The sequence below is a fragment of the Rhinopithecus bieti genome, unplaced genomic scaffold (assembly GCF_001698545.2).
Source record: "Rhinopithecus bieti isolate Rb0 unplaced genomic scaffold, ASM169854v2 scaffold_19723, whole genome shotgun sequence".
Classification (NCBI taxonomy): Eukaryota; Metazoa; Chordata; class Mammalia; order Primates; family Cercopithecidae; genus Rhinopithecus; species Rhinopithecus bieti.
In genome coordinates, this window is record NW_016809579.1 from 1,532,052 (window position 1) to 1,553,912 (window position 21,861).

Below are 21,861 nucleotides of genomic sequence, written 5' to 3' on the forward strand. Positions count from 1 at the left end.
AAATACAAAAGATAAATGAAACAAAAAGCTGGTCCTTTGAAAAGATAAATAGGCTGGGGGCGGTGGCTCAAGCCTGTAATCCCAGCACTTTGGGAGGCCGAGACGGGCGGATCACGAGGTCAGGAGATAGAGACCATCCTGGCTAACACGGTGAAACCCCGTCTCTACTAAAAACTACAAAAAGCTAGCCGGGCGACGTGGCGGCGCCTGTAGTCCCAGCTACTCGGGAGGCTGAGGCAGGAGAATGGCGTGAACTCGGGAGGCGGAGCTTGCAGTGAGCTGAGATCCGGCTGAGATCTGGCCACAGCACTCCAGCCTGGGTGACAGAGCGAGACTCCGTCTCAAAAAAAAAAAAAAAAAAAAAAAAAAAAAAAAAAATTGGCAGACCATTAGGGAGATTAACCAAAAAAAAAAAAAAAAAAAAGATAAATAAAATTGGCAGACCATTAGCGAGATTAACCAAGAAAAGAGAAGATCCACATAAGCTCAATTAGAAACGAAATGGGAGATATTATTATTGATACCACAGAAATACAAAAGATTATTAAAGGCTACTATGAACTCCTTTATGTACATAAACTAGAATCTTAAAGGAGATAGGTGAACTCCTGGAAATATACAACACTATTAGGTTAAACCAGGAGGATGTAGAAACTCTAAACAGACCAATAACAAGCCGCTAGATTGAAATGGTAATTTAAAAAATTGCAAACAGCAAAAAATTCAGGACCAGATGGATTCACAGCTGAATTCTATTAGATATTCAAAGAAGAACTGGTACCAATCCTATTGACACTATTTAACAAGATAGAGAAAAAGGGAATCCTTTCTAAATCTTTCTGTGAAGCCAGTATCACTCTAATACCAAAACCAGGGAGGACATCACAGAAAAATAAACTACAGACCAATATTCCTGATGAACCTAGATGCAAAAATCCTCAACAAAACACTAGCTACCCAAATCCAACAGCTGTCATAAAGACAATCCACCATGATCAAGTTGCTTTTATACCAGAAATGCAGAGATGGTTTAACATCCACAAGTTGATAAATGTGATACACCACATAAACAGAATTAAAACCCAAAGTCACATGATTATCTCAATAGATGCAGAAAAGGCATCTGACAAAATCCAGCATCCTTTATGATTCAAACCCTCAGCAAAATCGGCATAGAAGGGACCATAGCTTATGGCAACAAAAGCCCTCTATGGCAAACCCACAGTCAACATTATACTCAGTGGAGGAAAGTTAAAAGCATTTCCCCTGAGAAATGGAACAAGAAAAAGATGCCCACTTTCTCCACTTTTATTCAGCATAGTACTGGAAGTCTTAACCAGAACAATCAGACAAGAGAAAGAAATCAGGGGTATCCAAATTGATAAGAAGGAAGTCAAACTGTCACTGTTTGCTGATAATATGATTGTATGCCTAGAAAACCCTGAAGACTCACCCTAAAAGCTTCTAGAACTAGTGAAATAATTCAGCAAGTTTTTGCATACAAAATTAAGGGACACAAATCAGTAGCAGTGCTATAGAACAACAGCAACCAAGCTGAGAATCAAAGCAAGAACTCAACCCGTTTTACAATAGCTGCCAAAAAAAAAAAAAAAAAAAACAACACTGCTGAAAGAAATCACAGATGACACAAATGGAAATACATTTTATGCTCACAGATGTATAGAATGAGTATTGTGAAAATGACCATACTGCCAAAACAATCTACAAGTTTAATGCAATTTCCATCAGAATACATCCATCATTCTTCACAGAGCTTCATAGAACTAAAATTCATATGGAACCAACAAAGAGCCCACATAGCCGAAACAAGTCTATGCAAAAATAACAAATCTGAAAGCATCACATTACCTGACTTCAAACTATACTATAAAGCCATAATGACCAAAACAGCATGGTACTGGTATAAAAATAGGCACATAGACAAATGTAACAGAATAGAGAATGCAGAAATGGAGCAAAATAGTTAGAGCCAACTGATCTTTGACAAAGCAAACAAAAACATGCAGTGGGAAAAGAAGATGCTATTCAACAAATGGTGCTGAGATAATAGGCAAGCCACATGTAGAAGAATGAAAATGGATCCTCATCTCTCATCTTATACAAAACTAACACAAGATTGGTCAAAGACTTAAATCTAAGACCTGAAACCTTAGAAATTCTAGAAGATAACATTGAAAAAAACCCTCTAGACATTAGCTTAAGCAAACACTTTATAACCAAGAATCCAACATCAAATGCATTAAAAACAAAGATAAATAGATGGGACTGAATTAAATGAAATAGCTGCTGCAGAGCAAAATAAACAATCAGCAGAGTTAACTGACAACCCACAGAGTGAAAGAAAATCTTCACAATCTATACATCTAATAAAGTATTAATATCCAGAATCTGCAAAGAACTCAAACTAATCAGCAATAAAAAAACAAATGATCCCATCAAAAAGTGGGCAAAGGACATGAATAGACAATTCTCAAAAGAAGATATGGCTGACAAGCATATGGAAAAAATGCTTAAGATCACTAATGATTAGGGAAATGAAAATCAAAGCCACAATGCAATACCACCTTACTCCCTCAAGAATGGGCATAATAAAAAAAATTAAAACAATTGATGTTGGCATGGATGTGGTGAAAAGGGAACACTTTTACACTATTGCTGGGAATGTAAACTAGTACAACCACTATGGAAAAGAGTGTGGAGATTCATTAAAGAACTAAAAGCAGATCTACCATTTGATCCAACAATCTCACTACTAGGTATCTACCAAGGGGAAAAGAAGTCATTACATGAAAAAGATAGTTGAACACTCATGTTTATAGCAGCACATTTGCAATTGCAAAAACATAGAACCAACCCAAATGCCCATCAATCAACAAGTGGATAAAGCAAATGTGATATATATATATACACAGACATACATACTGTGCACTACTACTCAGCCATAAAAAGGAATGAAATAATGGCATTAACAGAAACCTGGATGGAATTGGAGACTATTATTGTAAGTGAATTAACTCAGGAATGAAAAAGCAAACATCATATGTTTTCACTCGTAAATGGGAGCTAAGCTATGAGGACACAAAGACATAAGAATGACACAATGGACTTTGGGGACTCAGGAGAAAGGGTGGGATGGGGTGAGGGATAAAAGACTACACATTGGGTGTGGTGTTCCCTGCTTGGGTGATGAGGGCACCAAAATCCCAGAAATCACCACTAAAAAACTTATTTATGTAGCAAAACACCATCTGTTCCCCAAAAACCTACTGAAATAAAAAATTTAAAAAACACTAAAAGCCTTAAAAGCCAAAATAAAATAATAAATATAAAAACGTAAAAAAGATGAGAAACTCTCCCATTATAGAGAGAATCAGAGGCAAGAGACGAAGAAGCAGGAATCCAGACAAGCCCTCACTGACTCTTGTCATCTTAGAGGAACATCACCCGTAGAGTTTGATTTGATGGACAACAAATTCAAACATTAAAATAAATAAGTAAATAAACGGAATCAGAAAAAAGTCCTAGGACCCTCCAAGGTTGTAATGAGTCCTCTGCAGAATGGGATGCAATTCAGCAACAACAGGGAGAATCTCAAAAGAAGCGTGCAGAGTGAAAGAAGCTCAAACAAATGGGAAGATAGTGTTTGATAACACTAGTGAGTTTCAGAAAATGGAAACCATACAGTAGTGGCAAAGGCAGTTTCCTGGCTGCCCAGGCAGGCATTCGGGAAGCGAAGGAGAAGACAAAGTGTCCTGAAGAGCTGCTGTGGTTGGTCACAGGTTGTATAGCTCAGGGGTGGTGATATTTTCAACGATCCAGAAAAATGTCAAAATGGGCCTAATTTAAGGCTATAAATTCAGCTGGTTAACTAGATGTGCATTTTTCCTTCATAAAAGGAGTTTTGTTAAGAAAACCAATAGGCTCAAGAGAAAAGAAATACAGGGACTCACAATGAGGAGCAGGGAGAGGAAGACACAGCCCCGGAAACTCCTGGAATTGGGGGAAGGAGAATAATGAATACATGGGTTCCCCATCAGAGGTGGGTCTGAGATGACACAACTGGACCTGCCACCTGAGCCCAGGACTTCAGTGTAGAGACCCTGTGTCCCAAGTTAAGGGAGAGGGACATTCTGTTTCCTGGATTCCCTGTTTCTGACTCTGAGGACAGAAGGGGAGGAGGAGCCTCCACTCCCAGGCAGGGCTCTGGATGCCCCTGGGACCATGAAGGAAGCAGCAGCCACAGAAGCCACATACCAGGCCTAAACAGCAGCTACCGTGCCCTCACCCTCCTGGAAGAGGAGGAAGTGGGTTCTTGTCTCAGTTCCCTCCGGGCCTGGAGCACTGTGTTACCACTCAGGCTGCTGTCATAGGACTGGCAGTAATAATCAGCCTCATCCTCAGACTGGAGCCCAGTGATGGCCAGGGAGGCTGAGGTACCAGACTTGGAGCCAGAGAATCGGTCAGAAATCCCTGAGGGTCGCTTATTATCTTGATAGATGAGGAGTTTGGGGGCCGTTCCTGGGAGCTGCTGGTACCAGGATACATAATAACCCCCAATGTTGGAGCTGCTCCCAGTGCAGGAGATGGTGACCTTCTGCCCGGGCGCCCCAGACACTGAGGGCGGCTGTGTCAGCACAGACTGGGCCCAGGAGCCTGGAAGTGGGAGAGACACAGGAATCATGATTCTACTTCTAGAGACAAGAGGAGAAACCAGTCATTCATGGACTTCCCAGGGCCCCTCCCCTGGACCTGTATCCAGTCACCTGTGCAGTGAATGAGAAGGGTGAGGAGGAGAGGAGACCAGGCCATGCTGGAGACTGTTCTGAGTGCTGCCTCCTGTGCCCACAGCTGAAGTAGAGCTTCCCCAAATCTCTCCCTGCCCCTCTTCATACTCTGAGAGTGGGAGGGTCCATCCATGCAAATCAGGCCCCCAGCTTTCTAATCCCACCCTGGGCCCTGGGTCAGGCCTCTATGCCTGAGGATGTCAGGGGGTGGCAGAGGTGGGGTTGTGTGTTCCCAGGGGGTGGGGAAGACGCAGCTGTGAGCCCTGAGCAGAGGACACTAGACAGCGCAGGTGGCTGGTTCTGCTCTGATCACCCCACTCTTCTCAGGAATGGTCCCCAAGCGCCCCCTGGTGTCCAGACCAAGACAAACCATTGTATGACAAGGTGACCAGAACCTCCAGAGACACTGCTGCCTCCCTGCTGTTCTGTCCTCTGCCCCCTCTCAGGGCCAAGCCAGGTGGTGCTTGTGACTTCTCCCTGTGACCTCAGGGCAGTTCTCCCACTTTACTGGGCTCCTCACAAGTGAATCTGTCTGTGGCGCTCTCACTGTTTATTGTACTCAGGTGGTAACACAATGTCCTCATACGTCAGATTCAGACCCACACCAGGGACCAACTTTGATGGATTCACTTTCCCACATGTGGGGACACCTAGTCCTCTCATGTGGCTCCTCCCTGGTGGCCAGAGCTCTCCTTCCTCTGTGGATCCCGCAGCACTGAGTAGGAGGGTAGCTCTTCCCTCTAGGATGCCCAGGGCACATTCCCAGAGGGTTATTCTGGTCAATCTTCATTCTCTACTTCCCCAGAATTGCAGTCATAGTCATCTGGATCTTGTGACTGGGCTGAGCCGTGCCTCACACACAGGACAAGGCTGCCCATGACCCCCTCCCTGCCCAGGAATGCTCTTCCTGATGGATGCCCCATCAGCTCTTAGGGTGAGGGCAGAGTGAGGAGCAGGTCCACAGCTACCTCTCCCAGGTCAGCCCCACCCTGGGTCCAGTATAATGTGGCCCATGTGATAAGAGGTAGGTCTCTGTCAAATAGTTACTGAGCATAGAGCGCAGGGTTAGAAATGCCATGTTGATCTAGGCAGCCTAATCCCTACCTTGTGCAGCTGCCCTGATGAAAACACAGGCATAGGAGGAGCACAGGAGTCCTCAATTCCACCCCCTTAATCCCTGGGGCAGAGACCAGAGAAGTCCCTGCTGCACTCCAGGGTCTGAGAAGAGACCTCGACTTGGTGGGATCACAGGGGAAGAAGGAAGAAGGGAGTACAGGAGAACCAAGGGCATATGGGCATGACCTGAAGATTCCTGGGGTTCAGGTGAAGATGTAGGGATGTCCACCAAGTAGATACAGGTAAATAACATCAGATAAACAACAGGATCTAGGAGAAGTGTGTTCCCAGGAAAGAGCAATTGTGATTGAGAAAGACACCCTGGCAGGCCAATTCTTCAGAAATCCAAGAAGATGCACTTTTGTTCCCCAAGTCCAGGAGCTTGTTCACTGGATGGGCCTGATCTGCTGGGGCTACTGGAGAGGAAGGCAGGGAGGAGCCACGTGTCAGTAGGAGAGTCATGGAGATGGGGAGAACATGGGCAGAAAAAGAGGAGACTCCACGTTGGGAGAGCCTGGATGGGGGGGGTGCGATGGGAATGTCCACATGTACAGGTATATTTCTAGATAGTTCATATAAATGGGATCATGTTAATTTTTAGATTGCTGTGAGAGAAGAAGACAAATTCAAACTATCTTGCTATTATTCTAAAAGACAGTGCATCTTCAGCAAAGAAAATTTGCTTCACAGGTGCTATCCTGGTGGACTATAAGCACTGTGTTTTTAAAAGGCTTTTTTACATTTCTTTTACCATCATACTGCTTTTTTTTTTTCAGAAATATATATATGAATTAAAATTGTTGACATAAGTTAATACTACATTCTTGTGAAAGTTATGCACTTAACTTTTTGACACATATACTCTGGACCTTTCAGAGGTTATTCGTTGAGAAGACCAAGAACATTCACTACCTAATGTATTCACGCTGTTGTTTCTGAGGAGTAAACTCTTTCTTTTTTTTTTTTGAGATGGAGTCTTGCTCTGTCACCCAGGCTGGAGTGCAGTGGCCGGATCTCAGCTCACTGCAAGCTCCGCCTCCTGGGTTTACGCCATTCTCCTGCCTCAGCTTCCTAGTAAACTCTTGAATCTCTGGAATTAATTTTCTTAGATCTTGGAGTAACTCCTAAGAGGTAATGAAACTTTTCTTTGCTAACCCTCTATTTATTTAAGAACACTCCCATCTCTCTTTTTTGTGACCATGGGCCATAGATACATGGTTGGCATCATTAGCTGCTGAGTGGAAAATGAGCCATGACAGGAAATGAGAACATAAGTGTAAGTATAGAATTTTGGAAATCAAATGGCTGTAGACCTGAGGAAATAACATGTTATTATTTGGTATAGACAGCACTTCCTAGAAGGACACTGAGAAGGAGAATCTAAAGTTTGGGTAAACTAGGAAGTTCAGTTATGACTTTAATAGTTTAATCGGCTTTGTGTCTTGAAGGGGCAGGGTCACAGCTGAGTCAACGCCAGGTTGCCGTTGACCCCAGACCCTGGGACCAGGACCAGGGGAAGACTCTCGGCAGTGACAAAGGTGACCTCATGGAGCAGCCGCTTTGAGATGAGAGCAGAAGGAGGCTCCCTATGCAGTGCGGGGACAGAGGGGGAGGTGCAGGTGCTGTCCCCGAGTCTGGTCCTCTCTTGAAAGAGGGATGGATGGAGGACCGGTGCTGAGGTGATGGTGATCAGTGACATCTAGTGTGGCTTCCTGAGCTTCTTTCCCCTTTGTTTCTCCTCTGAACTTAGGAGGCCAACCTGAGGGTGTTTATCTTCTTCTTGTCTCTCCTGATTCCCCTATCAATGCCTCCTTGATGGGCATGGATGTGTCTTGGCCCGGAATTGATCTGTGAAAAGAATATCAGAAAAGTCAGAGAGCCCAAGATGGAGTTTTTTGAGACAGAGACATTCTTCCCTGTGTCTCAGCCCAGCTGTCAGTTTTCACAAGACAACACCCATCACGAACTAAAGATGAGGGTGGAGGGTGCAGTGATTCACACAGTGGGGCTACTTAGGCAGAGCTCCTGGTCTTTTTCCTTTTCCTGTCATGTCTGGACCCCAGATCTCCCAGCCATGGGTTCAGCATATTAAGTGTCCCCAGCTGCAATGTTAGGGACAGGCAGTTTGTGGCTGGTCAGATAGTCTCCCTGGTCACCATGATGCTGTCATGGGAGATGGCATGAATGATTTAGTCCGGTTGTCTTGAAGGCTGAGATTCCTCACCAGTGGGTCAGGGAGGAGAGATCTTTCTCATTCTGGAACTAAAAAGTGAAGATGTCGTGCATAAAACTGGAGAGTCATTTTGTATCCAAATAGGAATTCAGCCAGGGGACAGGAGAGGTTATGGAGAACTAACATCTTACATATCTCAGAGATAAGTTTTCCTCTGCCTGTTGCCATGTGGAGAGGAGAAAGGCCTGTGATGATTTTGAACAAGGCTGGGAAGCTGTTGTCTAAGTTTTCATTGTGACAATGACCTCCAGCCTTCCTGCAGCCCCCTTGTGCTTGAAGGACCCCTCAGCAGTGTGATCACTGTGCCCCACTCGGGTCCTAAGGCCCGCCTTGCGCTCTCCCCTCCCCCAGGCTTCAGTCCCTCCTCCCCAGACACCGGTGCTGAATCTGACCACTCTCTCCCCGTGGCCCCATCTGGTCCCATGGCCTTCGTACTTCCTACCCCCTTGTTCATCTTCTCTGAAACATCTGGAATTGTCCTCAAAAACTTACCTCAGATCCTGTGTCCTCCTTGTCCAACCCTCTAATGACTCCTCTACCCTCCCCCACCCAAGCTCTCACCTCCTCACTGTACGATGCCATCTTATTGCATCCATATTTTTACTTGTCTTTTCCACAAGTCGGTGTCCGCTAGAATATTCTAGGCTTATCTATTAGCCTTGATCCATTTTGGTGTCAGTGCTGGGCTCTGCTAAGAGGGCGTAAGTCTTAGATGGCAGAGTCTGGGAACTTCAGTACAATCAAATTCCCTTGAAATCCCCCAATTCTTTTGGCCTGAGAGTGAGGCTCAGCCTCCCCTCAAAGCCTGAGTGGGCAATAGTTTTCTAAGTATTCTTATCTGATGTCCTGGGCTGAGCAAGGTCCTCAAGTATCCCTGAGCCCTCACCTGGCCATAGCTACAGTGAGGAGAATGATGGGTGGAGGGTGAGGGAAGGAGTCAAGGTCTTGGGGAGCACCTCTGCTCCCTCAGGCCTCTAGTAAAGCTCAAAGGCCCACACCTCCTCACCCCCTCCTCACACCATGGGTAGGCACAGGAAGGTCTGTGAAGACACAGCTGGATCTGCCACCTCAGCTCAGGATTTCAGTGCAGAGACCCTGTGCCCCAAGCTGCAGGAGCTGGATATTCTGTTTCCTGGAGGCCCTGATCCTAACTGTGAGGACAAAAGTGTGGGAGCCTCCACTCCTAGGCAGGGCCCTGGCTCCCCCTAGGCCCATGGGGGAAGCTGCAGCAGCAGAAGCTACAGGTCAGGCATGAGCAGCAGCTGCAGGCACTCACCCTCCTGGAAGAGGAGGAAGGGCGTTCTTGTCTCAGTTCCCTATTGGCCTGGAGCACTGTGGGACCATTCAGACTGCTATCCCATGTTCCGCAGTAATAATCAGCCTCATCCTCAGACTGGAGCCCAGTGATGGCCAGGGAGGCTGAGGTACCAGACTTGGAGCCAGAGAATCGGTCAGAAACCCCTGAGGGTCGCTTATTATCTTGATAGATGAGGAGTTTGGGGGCCGTTCCTGGGAGCTGCTGGTACCACTGTACATAATAACCTCCAATGTTGGAGCTGCTCCCAGTGCAGGAGATGGTGACCTTCTGCCCGGGCGCCCCAGACACTGAGGGCGGCTGTGTCAGCACAGACTGGGCCCAGGAGCCTGGAAGTGGGAGAGACACAGGAATCATGATTCTGCTTCTAGAGACAAGAGGAGAAACCAATCATTCATGGACTTCCCAGGGCCCCTCCCCTGGACCTGTATCCAGTCACCTGTGCAGTGAATGAGAAGGGTGAGGAGGAGAGGAGACCAGGCCATGCTGGAGACTGTCCTGAGTGCTGCCTCCTGTGCCCACAGCTGAAGTAGAGCTTCCCCAAATCTCTCCCTGCCCCTCTTCATACTCTGAGAGTGGGAGGGTCCATCCATGCAAATCAGACCCCCAGCTTTCTAATTCCACCCTGGGCCCTGGGTCAGGCCCCTATGCCCTGAGGATGTCAGGGGATGGCAGGGGTGGGGCTTTGTGGTATCAAGGGGTGTAAAGGACACAGTTTTGAGCCCTGAGCAGAGGACATTAGGGAGCGCAGGTGGCTGGTTCTGCTCTGATCACCCCACTCTTCTCAGGAATGGTCTCCAAGCGCCCCCTGGTGTCCAGATCAAGACAAACCATTATAAGACAAGGTGACCAGAAACCTCCAGAGACACCTCTGCCTCCCTGCTGTTCTGTCCAATGCCCCTGCTCAGGGCCAGGCCAGGACGTGCTTGTATCTTCTCCCTGTGACCTCAGGGCAGTTCTCCCACTTTACTGGGCTCCTCACGAGTGAATCTGTCTGCAGCGCTCTCACTGTTTATTATAGAGGACTCAGGTGGTGACTACACAATGTCCTCATAGTACAGAATCAAACCCATAGCAGTGACCAACTTTGATGGACTTACTTTCCCACATGTGGGGACACCTGGTCCTCTCATGTGGCTCCTCCCTGGTGGCCAGAGCTCTCCTTCCTCTGTGGCTCCTGCAGCAATGAGTAGGAGGGAAGCTCTTCCCTCTAGGATGCCCAGGGCACATTCCCAGAGGGTTATTCTGGTCAATTTTCATTCTCTACTTCCCCAGAATTGCAGTCATAGTCATCTGGATCTTGTGACCGCGCTGAGCCGTGCCTCACATACAGGACAAGGCTGCCCATGACCCCCTCCCTGCCCAGGAATGCTCTTCCTGGTGGATGCCCCATCAGTTCTTAGGGTGAGGGCAGAGTGAGGAGCAGGTTCACAGCTACCTCTCCCAGTTCAGCCCCACCCTGGGTCCAACATAATGTGGCCCATGTGATAAAAGGTAGGTCTCTCTCAAATAGTTACTGAACACGTATCTTTTGCTGAGCATAGAGCGCAGGGTTAGAAATGCCATGTTGATCTAGGCAGCCTAATCCCTACCTTGTGCAGCTAACCCTGATGAAAACACAGGCATAGGAGGGGCACTGGAGTCCCATCTTCCACCCCCTTAATCCCTGGGGCAGAGACCAGAGAAGTCCCTGCTGCACTCCAGGGTCTGAGAAGAGAGCTCGACTAGGTGTGATCACAGGGGAAGAAGGAAGAAGGGAGTACAGGAGAATGAAGGGAATGTGGGCGTGACCTGAAGATTCCTGAGGTTCAGGTGAAGATGTAGGGATGTCCACCAAGTAGATACAGATGTATAACATTAGATAAATAACAGGATCTGGGAGAATTGGATTCCCAGGAAGGAGTGATTGTGATTGAGAAAGACACCCTGGCAGGGCAAGTCCTCAGAAATCCAAGAAGATGCACTTTTGTTCCCCAAGTCCAGGAGCTTGCTCACTGCTTGGGCCTGATCTGCTGGGGCCACTGGAGAGGAAGGCAGGGAGGAGCCACGTAAGCAGGAGAGGCATGGAGAAGGGGAGGACATGGGCAGAAAAAGAGGAGACTCCAGTTTAAGAGAGCCTGGATGGGAGGTATGCAATGGGAATGTCCACATGTACACGTATATTTCTAGATATTTCATATAAATGGAATCATGTTAATTTTTAGATTGCTGTGAGACAAGAAGACAAATTCCAACTATCTTGCTATTTTTCTAAAAGAAGTGTATCTTCAGCCAAGAAAATTTGCTTCACAGGTGCTATCCTGGTGGACTATAAGCACTGTGTTTTTAAAAGGCTTTTTTACATTTCTTTTGCCATTATACTGCTTTTTTTCAGAAATATATATATGAATTAAAATTGTTGACTTAAGTTAATACTACATTTTTGTGAAAGTTATGCACTTAACTTTTTGAAACATATACTCTGGACCTTTCAGAGGTTCTTCATTGAGAAGACCAAGAACATTCAGTACCTAATGTATTCACGCTGTCGTTTCTGAGGATTAAATTCTTGAATCTCTGGAATTAATTTTCTGAGATCTTGGAGTAATTCCTAAGAGGTAATGACACTTTTCTTTCCTAACCCTGTATTTGTCTAAGGAACCCTCCCATCTCTCTTTTTTGTGACAATGGGCTGTAGATACATGGCTGGCATCATTAGCTGCTGAGTGGAAAATGAGCCATGACAGGGAATGAGAACAGAAGAGTGAGTATAGAATTTTGGAAATCAAATAGCTCTAGACCTGAGAAAACAACATGAAATTTTTAAATAGAGATGGCCCTTTCTAGAAGGACAGTAAGAAGGAGAATCTAAGGTTTGAATAATCTAGGAGAGTTCAATTATGCCTTTAATAGTTGGCTTTGTGTCCTGAAGGGGCAGGGTCACAGCTGAATCAAAGCCAGGTTGCTGCTGATCCCAGACCCTGTGACCAGGACCAAGGGGAGACTCTCAGCAGTGACACGGCTGGCCTGGCAAAGCAGCGCCTTGAGATGAGAGCAGAAGGAGGCACCCTAAGGAGTGCATGGGGAGAGGGGTAGGTCCAGATGCTGTCCCGTGAATCTGGTCCTTACTTGAAAGAGGGGCAGATGGATGACAGGGGCCACGGTGATGGTGATCAGTGGCTTCTAGTGTGGCTTCTTGAACTTATTTCCCTTTCTTTTTTCTCCTCTGTGCTTAGGAGGCCAACAGGAGGGTGTTTATCTGCTTCTTGTCTCTCCTGAGGTTACCTGATTCTCCTGTCAATGCCTCTTTGATGAGAATGGATGTGTCTTGGCCCAGTATTGATCTGTGAATAGAATATCAGAAGGGCCAGAGAGCCCAAGGTGGAGATTTGTGAGTCAGAGACTCTCCTGCTTGTGTCCCAGCCCAGCTGTCAGTTTTCACAAGACAACACCCACCACAAACTGAAGATGAGGCTGGAGGGTGCAGTGATTCACACAGTGAGGCTACTTAGGCAGAGCTCCTGGTCTTTTTCCTTTTCCTGTCATATCTGGACCCCAGATCTCCCAGCCATGAGTTTAGCATGTAAGTGTCCCCAGCCACAATGTTGGGGACAGTCAGTGTGTGACCGAAACCCATAAGATAAGCTGCCTGGTCACCATGACGCTGTCATGGGAGATGGCATGAATGATTTAGTCCGTTGGTCCTGCAGGCTGAGATTCCTCACCAGTGGGTCAGGGAGGGCAGATCTTTCTCATTCGGGAACTTTTTTGTAGTGAGGATGTCATATGTAAAACTGGAGAGTCATTTTGTTTCCAAGTAGGAATTCAGCCAGGGGACAGGAGAGGTTATGGAGAACTAACATCTCATATATCTCAGAGTTAAGTTTTCCTCCCATTGCCATGTGGAGAGGAGAAAGGCCTGTGATACCTTTGAACAAGGCTGGGGAGCTGTTGTCTAAGTTTCCATTGTGACAATGAGCTCCAGTCTTCCTGCAGCCCCCTTGTGCTTGAAGGACCCCCCAGCAGTGTGATCACTGAGCCCCCCTCAGGTCCTAAGGCCCGCCTTGCACTCTCCCTTCACCCAGGCTTCAGTCCCTCCTCCCCAGATACCGGTGCTGAATCTGCCCACTCTCTCCTGGTGACCAGAGCTGGTCCCACGGCCTTCACACTGCCTACCTCCTTGTCCATCTTCACTGAAGCATCTGGAGTTTTCCTCACAAACTTACCTCAGATTCTGTGTCCTCCTTGTCCAACCCTCTAATGGCTCCTCTACCCTCCCCCACCCAAGCTCTCTTCTCCTCATTGTGGGATGCCACCTTATCACCTCAATATTTTAACTTGATTCTGTTTTCCACAAGTCAGTGTCAGCTAGAATATTCTGGGATTATCTATCAGCCTTCATCCATTTTGGTGTCAGTGCTGGGCTCTGCTCCGAGGGCATAGTCTTAAATGTCACAGTCTGGGAGCTTCAGTACAATCAAATTCCCTGAAAGCCCCCGATTCTATTGGCCTGAGAGTGAGGCTCAGCCTCCCTTCAATGCCTGAGTGGGCAAGAATCCTCAACAAATTCTTATCTGAGGAGAGGAACCTCTTCAGACTTTTAAAAAATTATATTCTTCCCCAAACTGGAACACAAGAAAAAATGAGTAGATGGCTCAGGAGATCTGGTCCACCATCTGAGCCTCAGTTTATGCCCCTCCTCCTCACTTTGGCAAGAGTGCCCTCACTATTTTCTGGTTCCAGACACGTCCACCACCTCCCTCCATCATCTGAAGGACTGGCTTGCGCTGCTGCCTAGTATAATGTCTGCACCTCCCCATGTCCTCTGTGGCTGTCTCCTCTTTTTTTCTGTGGAAGGAGGAAGCCAGGGGGTGGCTGGGAGAGAGAAGAGAGGGGAGCCCGGAGTAGATTCCTGATTTCTAACTGTTTCTTCTCCTCATTGTGGCACTGAGAGGTGAGGAGCAATTTGCAAGGGGTGGGGTGGGTGCCCTCTAACCCTGTCCTGGGCACATAGAAATAAATGTTTTCTACAGATTCAGAGACAGCCCTTACAGAGTTTGGAAACAATGCCTGGGATGGAGGCCCTGCACTGAACAAGGTCCTCAGGTAGCCCTAAGCCTTCACCTGGCCATAGCTATAGTGATCAGAGTGATGGGAGGAGGGTGACGAAAGGAGTCCAGGTCTTGCGGAGCACCTCTACACCCTCAGGTCTCTAGTGAAGCTCAAAGGCCCACACCTCATCACCCCTCCCCCCACCATGGGCAGGTACAGGGAGGTCTGTGAAGACACAGCTGAACCTGCCACCTTGGCCCACGATATCAGTACAGAGACCCTGTGTCCCAAGCTGCGGGAAAAGGATATTCTGTTTCTTGGGGTCCCTGTCCCTGACTCTGAGGACAAAAGTGGGGGAGCCTCCACTCCTAGGCATGGCCATGGCTATCTCTAGGCCCATGGAGGAGCTGCAGCAGCAGAAGCTACAGGTCAGGCGTGAGCAGCAGCAGCTGCAAGCACTCACCCTCCTGGCAGAGGAGGAAGGGGGTTCTTGTCTCAGTTCCCCATTGGCCTGGAGCACCGTGTAAGCACTCAGGCTGTTATCCATGCTGAGCAGTAATAATCAGCCTCATCTCCAGTCTGGAGCCCAGTGATGCCCAGGGAGGCTGAAGTGCCAGACTTGGAGCCAGAGAATCGGTCAGAAATCCCTGAGGGTCGCTTATTACTTTCATAGATGAGGAGTTTGGGGGCTATTCCTGGGAGCTGCTGGTACCAGGATACATAACTTCTCCCGATGTTGGAGCTGCTTCCAGAGCAGGAGATGGTGACCTTCTGCCCTGGGTCCGGAGACACTGAGGGCGGCTGCGTCAGCACAGATTGGGCCCAGGACCCTGGAAGCAAGAGAGACACAGACATGGTGATTCTTGGTCTAGAGAGAGAAGGAGAAAGCAGGGCCTCATGGGCTTCCAGGACCCCTCCCCCGACCCTGTGTCTGGGCACCTGTGCAGTGAATGAGAAGGGTGAAGAGGAGAGGGGACCAGGTCATGATGAAGATTGTCCCGAGTCCTGCCTTCTGTGCTCACAGCTGAAGCATAGCTTCCCCAGATCTCTCCCTGCCCCTCTTTATACTCTGAGAGAAGGAGGGTCCATCCATGCAAATCAGACCCTCCAGCTTTCTGATCCCACCCTGGGCCCTGGGTCAAGCTCCTCTGCCTGAGGATGTCAGGGAGTGGCAGGGGTGGGGCCGTGTGGTCCCAGGGGGTGGAGAGTTCACATCTATGAGCCCTAAGCATAGGGTACCAAGCAGGACAGGTGGTTGGTCCTGCTCTCATCACGCCCAGTCTTCTCAGGAATGGTACGCTGGCCCCGCCTCGTGTTCATTGTGCGACATTGTACACCACCATTGTATGACAAGGTGACTAGAGCCTCTCAGAGACACCCCTCCCTCCCTGTTGTTCTGTCCATGGCCCTCTCCATCAGGTCCAGGTCAGGCAGCTCCCTGAGTCTTTTTTTCGTGACTTCAGGGCAGACTTCAAATTCTACTGGGTTCCTCATGGGTGAATCTGTCCATGGCCCCCAGGTTATTCACTGTATAGGACTCAGGTGGTGACTACACAAAGTCCTCTTATGTCAGAATGAAATCGAGAGCCCTGACCAGCCCCATGGACTCATTTCCTCACCTGTGGGGTCACCGGGTCCTCTGCTCTCGTGTCACTCCTCCCTGGTGGCCAGAGCTCTCCTTCCTCTGTGGATTCTGCAGTGCTGGGTAGTCAGCAGCTCTTCCCTCTAGGATGGCCGGGACACATTCTCAGAGGGTTATGCTGGTAAATGTTTGTTCCCTATCTACTTTTCCACACTTGCAGTCACAGTCATCTGGGTTCTGTGACCAGGGATCTCACCCAGGAGTCTGTTCTCCATCACTCAATGCCAGTCTGCAGGAGATCCTGGCAAATGACTTTGCAGTGTTTCGCTTAAGAGCAAAAAAGCAAATATGCTCAGTATTTGAAGATGGGAAGAATTAAAACTCTAACTTGTTTTGACCAGAGTCTGTACGCTGGTAAGTAGCCTGTAGGATCAACCATTCCAACTAGGATGCTTAGGAAATAACATGGCTCTAATTCAGTAATGAGTGTTTTGGGCATGTCTTAAAGATGATAGAAATTATTCATCTTTGTTTTGTAATGAAATCTAGAATATGATACATTAAAAACAATAAACTGAAGGAAAAAGATAATCTTGTTCATTAAAATGAAACAGACTGTATATGTGACTACAGGAGTGCTGGCATGATACATCTTGGACTCAACAAATCTTTGTTTGTGGAATCCCATGTGGTTGGAGAACAGCAGGATAGTTATGTTATTTACTCTGGTGAATCTATCACCAGGCAGTTGTAGTACCATGAGGTTTTAAATGCACCATTTAAACAATGAACTAGGCTGGGTGCGGTGGCTCATGCCTGTCATCCCAGCACTTTAGGAGGCTGAGGTGAGTGGATCACTTGAGGTCAGGAGTTTGAGACCAGCCTGGTCAACATGATGAAACCCCATCTTGGGCCAGGTGCAGTGGCTCATGCCTGTAATCTCAGCACTTTGGGGGGCAAAGGTGGGCAGATCACAAGATCAAGGCATCAAAACCATCCTGGCCAACATGGTGAAACCGAATCTCTATTAAAAATACCATAATTAGCTGGTCATGGTGGCTGGTGCCTATAGTCCCAAGCTACTTGGGAGGCTGAGGCAGGACAATTGCTTGAATCCGGGAGGTGGAGGTTGCAGTGTACCGAGATTGCACCACTGCACTTCCACCTGGCAACAGAGGGAGACTATGTCTAAAAAAACAAAAAAAGAAAAGAAAGAAAGAAACCCCATGTCTAGTAAAAACACAAAAACTAGCCAGGCATGGTGGTGCATGCCTGTAGTCCCAGCTGCTTGGGAGGCTGAGGCAGGAGAATTGCTTGAACCTGGAAGTTGCAGGTTGCAATGAATCAAGATTGTGCCACCGCACTCCAGCCTGGGTGACAGAGCAAGACTCCATCTCAAAAACAACAAAGCAGCAAACAAACAAAAATACAGAATGAAATAGTGATATCTAATGTAGACATTTAAATCAAATCAGCCAAGACATGTAACTGAAATAAAGTATATTCTGTATTTTAGGATTGCATTTCATGGGTGTCATTATTTGAAATGTTCCCATTTATTGTAAGCCATGTTATTTTAAATATTTTTATAGCTTTTGAAAAATGTTTGTTGTATTTACATAACACAGCAGGCATATTAAATTTTATTTCTTTTAAAGTAGAAAGGAATTGTAACTGGGCTTGCACTTCCTATTTTTTGTCACTGCCTCCTCTGTGATGATGCATAGACGTTCACGGTGAATTTTGTTTATCTTTTTCTCCCACCTTCAAGAACAGAGCTTCCCCCAGGCTGAGCAGTGTCTCCCATAGAGGACAATGCTGCCCATGGCCACCTTTCTGCCAAGGGATGTTCTCCCTGGTGGACGCCCCATGAGTTCTTAGCCTGAAGGCAGAGAGAGGAACATTTCTACTGCTGCCTCTCCCAGTTCAGCCCCATCCTGGCTTCAGTATAATGAGGCCAGTGTGATGAAATGTAGGTTTTCTCAAATAGTTACTGAGCACCTACCTTGTGCTGGGCACAGAGCTCAATGTTGGGAACGCCATGTTGATCTAGACAGCCTCATCCCTGCCTCATGAAGCTGACCCTGATGACAACACAGGGGTGGGAGCGGCAATGAGGACCTCCCATTCTCCTCATTCATAATTGAAGCAAAGAGACCAGAGTGGCCCCTGCTGCACTCAGGAGTCTCAGAAGGGATGACTTGGTGGGATCGCAGGAGAACAGAAAACAAGACATTTCAGGACAAATGAGGAAATATTGACATGGCTTGAAGATTCCTGGGGTTCCGGTGAAGACGTCGAGAAGTTCACAGAGTAGACCTAGATGGAGTAACACAGAGATGAATAACAGGATCCAGCAAAAGTGGATGCCCGGGAACAGAGGGATTGTGATCCAGAAAGAGACCCTGGCAGGGCAAGTCCTCAGAAGACCAAGAAGATGCACTTTTGTTCCCCAAGCCCAAGAGCTTGTTCCCCTTATGGGCCCAATCTGTGGGGGGTACTGGAAAGGAAGGCAGGGAGGAGCCATGTGTCAGCAGGCAGATGTGTGGAGAGGAGCAGAATGTGGGCAGAGAGATTCCACTTTGGGAGAGGATGCATGGGTGGTGTTAGATGGGAATGTCCAAATGTACAGTTATTTTTCTTGATATTTGATATAAATGGGGTGATTTTAATTTTTAGATTGTGAGATGAGAACACAAATTCATAGCTATGTTGCTATTATTCTAAAAGACAGTGTGTCCTCAACACAAAAAATTTCCTTCACAGGTTCTATCCTGGTGGACTATAAGCACTGAGTTTTTAAAATGCTTTTTTACATTTATTTACCAGCATACTGTTTGTCTCCAAAATACATAAGCTTATTAAAATTTTTGACATACGTGAATACTACGTGTTTGTGAAAGTCATATGCTTACCTTTTTGAAATGTATTCTCTGATCATTTCTGAGGTTATCTATTGACAAGGCCAAGAAGATTCAGCACCTAATGCATTGCTGCTGTTGTTTTTGAGTTATAAACTCTTGAAGCTCTGGAATGAATTTTCTTGGATCCTGAAGTGATTCCTAAGAGTTACTACAACTTTTCTTTGCTAACCCTGTATTTATCTAAGGAACCCTCTCCTCCCCATTTTTCATGACAATGGGCTGTAGACACATGGTTGGCATCATTAGCTGCTGAGTGGAAAATGAGCCATGACAGGGAATGACAACATGAGACTGAGTATAGAATTTTGGAAATCAAGTGGCTCTAGACCTGAGGAAATGCCATATTATTGGTTAGAGACAGAACTTCCTAGAAGGATGCTGAGAAGGAGGATTTAAGATTTAAGTAAACTACTAGAGTTCACTTACAGCTCTGATGGTTCACTTTTTGTCCTGAAGGGACAGGCTCACAGCGGAGTTATAGCCAGGCTGATCCTGATCTGAACCCCTGTGACCAGGACCCTGTGAAGACTCTCAGCAGTGGCACAGGTAACCTGAGGGGGCAGCAGTCTTGGGATGAGCACAGAAGGAGGCACCTCACGGTGTGAACAGATGAGGACGTGTTTCTCTAGGCCTCTGAGTCTGGTCTTCACTTAGAGAGAGGCAGATGGAGAACAGGTGCCCAGGTGATGGTGGGCAGTGACCACTTATATTTCTTCTTGAATTCCTTTCATTTCCTTAACTCCTCTGGGCTTAAGAGCTCAACATGAGGGTGTTTATCTGCTTTCTGTCTCTCATGAGACTACCTGATTCTCAGATCGCTGCCTCCTGTATGGACTTGGGCTGTGTCCTGGCCTGAAATTGATCCATGAAAGGAATATCAGAAAGGTCGGGGAGCCCAAGATGAAGCATTGTGAGATGGGGACAGACAGGCCCATGTTACTGCCCAGGTTCCAGCCTCGATGAGACAGCACCCATCATGAATGTAGGATGAAGGTGGAGGGCAGAGTGATGCACACAGGTGGCCACATAGGGAAGACTTCTGATCTTTTCCTCTCTTTTCTGTACCATAGATCACTCAGTCATAAACTTAGCCTATAATCATCCCCAACTGCAATGCCAGGGACAGGCAGTGTATGGCTGAAATTAATCAGAGAGCAACCCCCAGTCACCATGGTGGTGTCAGGGGAGATGGCATGAGGGATCTAGTCCAGCCCTCCTGATGTCTGGGATTCCTGGCCAGTGGGTCAGGGAGGGCAGATCTTGGTGATTCTGGAAGGTTTTCTCTGAGGGCGTAATGCCGGGCACTGGGGAGTCACTTGTTTCCAAATACAAATTCATCCAGGTGATAGGACAGGTCATGGGAAGGGACTTCTCTCAGAGGGAGATTCTCCCTGTTGCCATCTAGAGAGGAAAACGTCCTGAGATGCCTTTGAACAAGGCTGGGGAGCTGGTGTCTGTTTCCATTGTGAAAATAAACAGGAACTCCCCCAGTCTTCTTCCCCATGAAGGCCCCTCAGCAGTAGGCTCCAGGTCCTGATCTTTCTCTCACCCAGGCTTCAGTTCCTCCTCCCCAGAAACTTGTGCTGAAGGGGTGGAGGCTAAACAGGGAAGACACATTACTGGGAAAACAGAAGGTTTTCCTCTCACCTCCCCACTGGCCCGCAGCACTGCATGATCTTGGATGCTTGTGTCTCAAGATGCGCATAAGAATCAGCTTCCTTCTCTGCCTGGAGCCCAGAGGTGCTCAGGGAGGCCATGATCCCCAACCTGGGGCCCAAGAACTGGGCTGGGACCTGTGCTGACCGATGACTGCTGTCATAGATGAGGAGTTTGGGGACACTGCTGGTACCAGGACACAGATCCACACCCAGCCTTGCTTCTGCTTCCAGTGTGTTAGATGGTGGCAGTTTGCCCCACCCAGATGAACACTTCCCACCACAGGGTCAGCACAGACTGGGCCAGACCTTTGACATCTCGACTAACACAGGGTGAGAGAGATGGGTCTGTTGAGAGGGCAGCATGCAGGGTCCTTGTTCCATTCACCCACAGCCCTGATGCCCTAGCCCTGGTCCCCCGTGCAGTGAACGAGAAGGGGGAGAAAGGGAGGAGCTCAGGCCATGGTGGGGACCCCCACACAGCTCTGCATCCTGATGACCCTCAGCTAGGCCTGAGCTCCCCAGGCCCTATTATTTCCTCCAACAGCCCAGGATGAAGGGGGCCTCTTCATGCTCACCAGCCTCCTCCCCTGGGCTGCCCAAGTCCCACCCTAGGCCCTGACTCTGATCCCTGCCTAGAAAGCTGAGCCTGGGATGGGGTGGACCTGGGTGGGGCTGTTCTGTGTCTCCCTGAGGACCTGTAAGGACATAGCTTCTAGTCCCCGTGAGCAGGGACAGAGGGCTCCAGCCTAGGCCTAGCGGTTGTCTCCCAACTGGGATCCACAGCACAGGCCTCAGAGAGAGCCCACAGCACCCTCTGCTGGCTGAAGCCCACACAGACCTGAGAATCTGGCTTTCTCCACTGTCCACTTTGTCCTCTGCTATAGGATGGAGCTGGACAGTGTCCATGTCAATAAGCATCTGAATCTCAGGTCTCCACACAGCCCTCGTGCCCTGGACTCACCTGCCCAGCTCACTGTGTGCTTTACAAGACAGTCCTGAAGTTCATCCTCCCTGAGGAGCCTCCCCTGGGGACCACAGAGCAGGAAGACCAGTAGGGACATGGCGGTGCTTGCCTCCAAGACACCAGGAGCTGCTCCCTGTCTTCCCTCCCTGGCTGACCAGAGTCTGCTCCCAGATGACTGGGACCTGCCCTCTGGGGAGGTAGGTAGGTAGATAGAGCCTCTGCCTCTGTGCCTT

The 21,861-nt window shown here is 47.9% G+C and overlaps 1 pseudogene and 2 gene segments (V, D, J or C); all 3 read right to left on the reverse strand.

Annotated features, from left to right (window-relative positions):
• Positions 1–4,899, reverse strand: part of LOC108540636 (Ig lambda chain V-I region BL2-like) — a 574,188-nt gene extending 569,289 nt beyond the window's left edge. Inside the window, 2 exon segments of the V gene segment in view lie at positions 4,369–4,674; positions 4,785–4,899. Of these exon segments, the coding sequence occupies positions 4,369–4,674; positions 4,785–4,830 (352 nt within the window).
• Positions 4,900–7,652: 2,753 nt separating this feature from the next.
• On the reverse strand, positions 7,653–10,024 carry LOC108540641 (Ig lambda chain V-I region BL2-like). The segment is given in 3 exon segments: positions 7,653–7,769; positions 9,431–9,798; positions 9,909–10,024. Coding segments are annotated over 3 exon segments (516 nt in total).
• Positions 10,025–12,572: 2,548 nt separating this feature from the next.
• Positions 12,573–15,546, reverse strand: LOC108540643 (Ig lambda chain V-I region BL2-like; annotated as a pseudogene). The gene is made up of 3 exons (XR_001888716.1): positions 15,440–15,546; positions 14,964–15,330; positions 12,573–12,792 (listed from the first exon to the last, which is right to left on the reverse strand). The product of XR_001888716.1 is annotated as an Ig lambda chain V-I region BL2-like (transcript).
• Between the last annotated feature and the right edge of the window lie 6,315 nt (positions 15,547–21,861).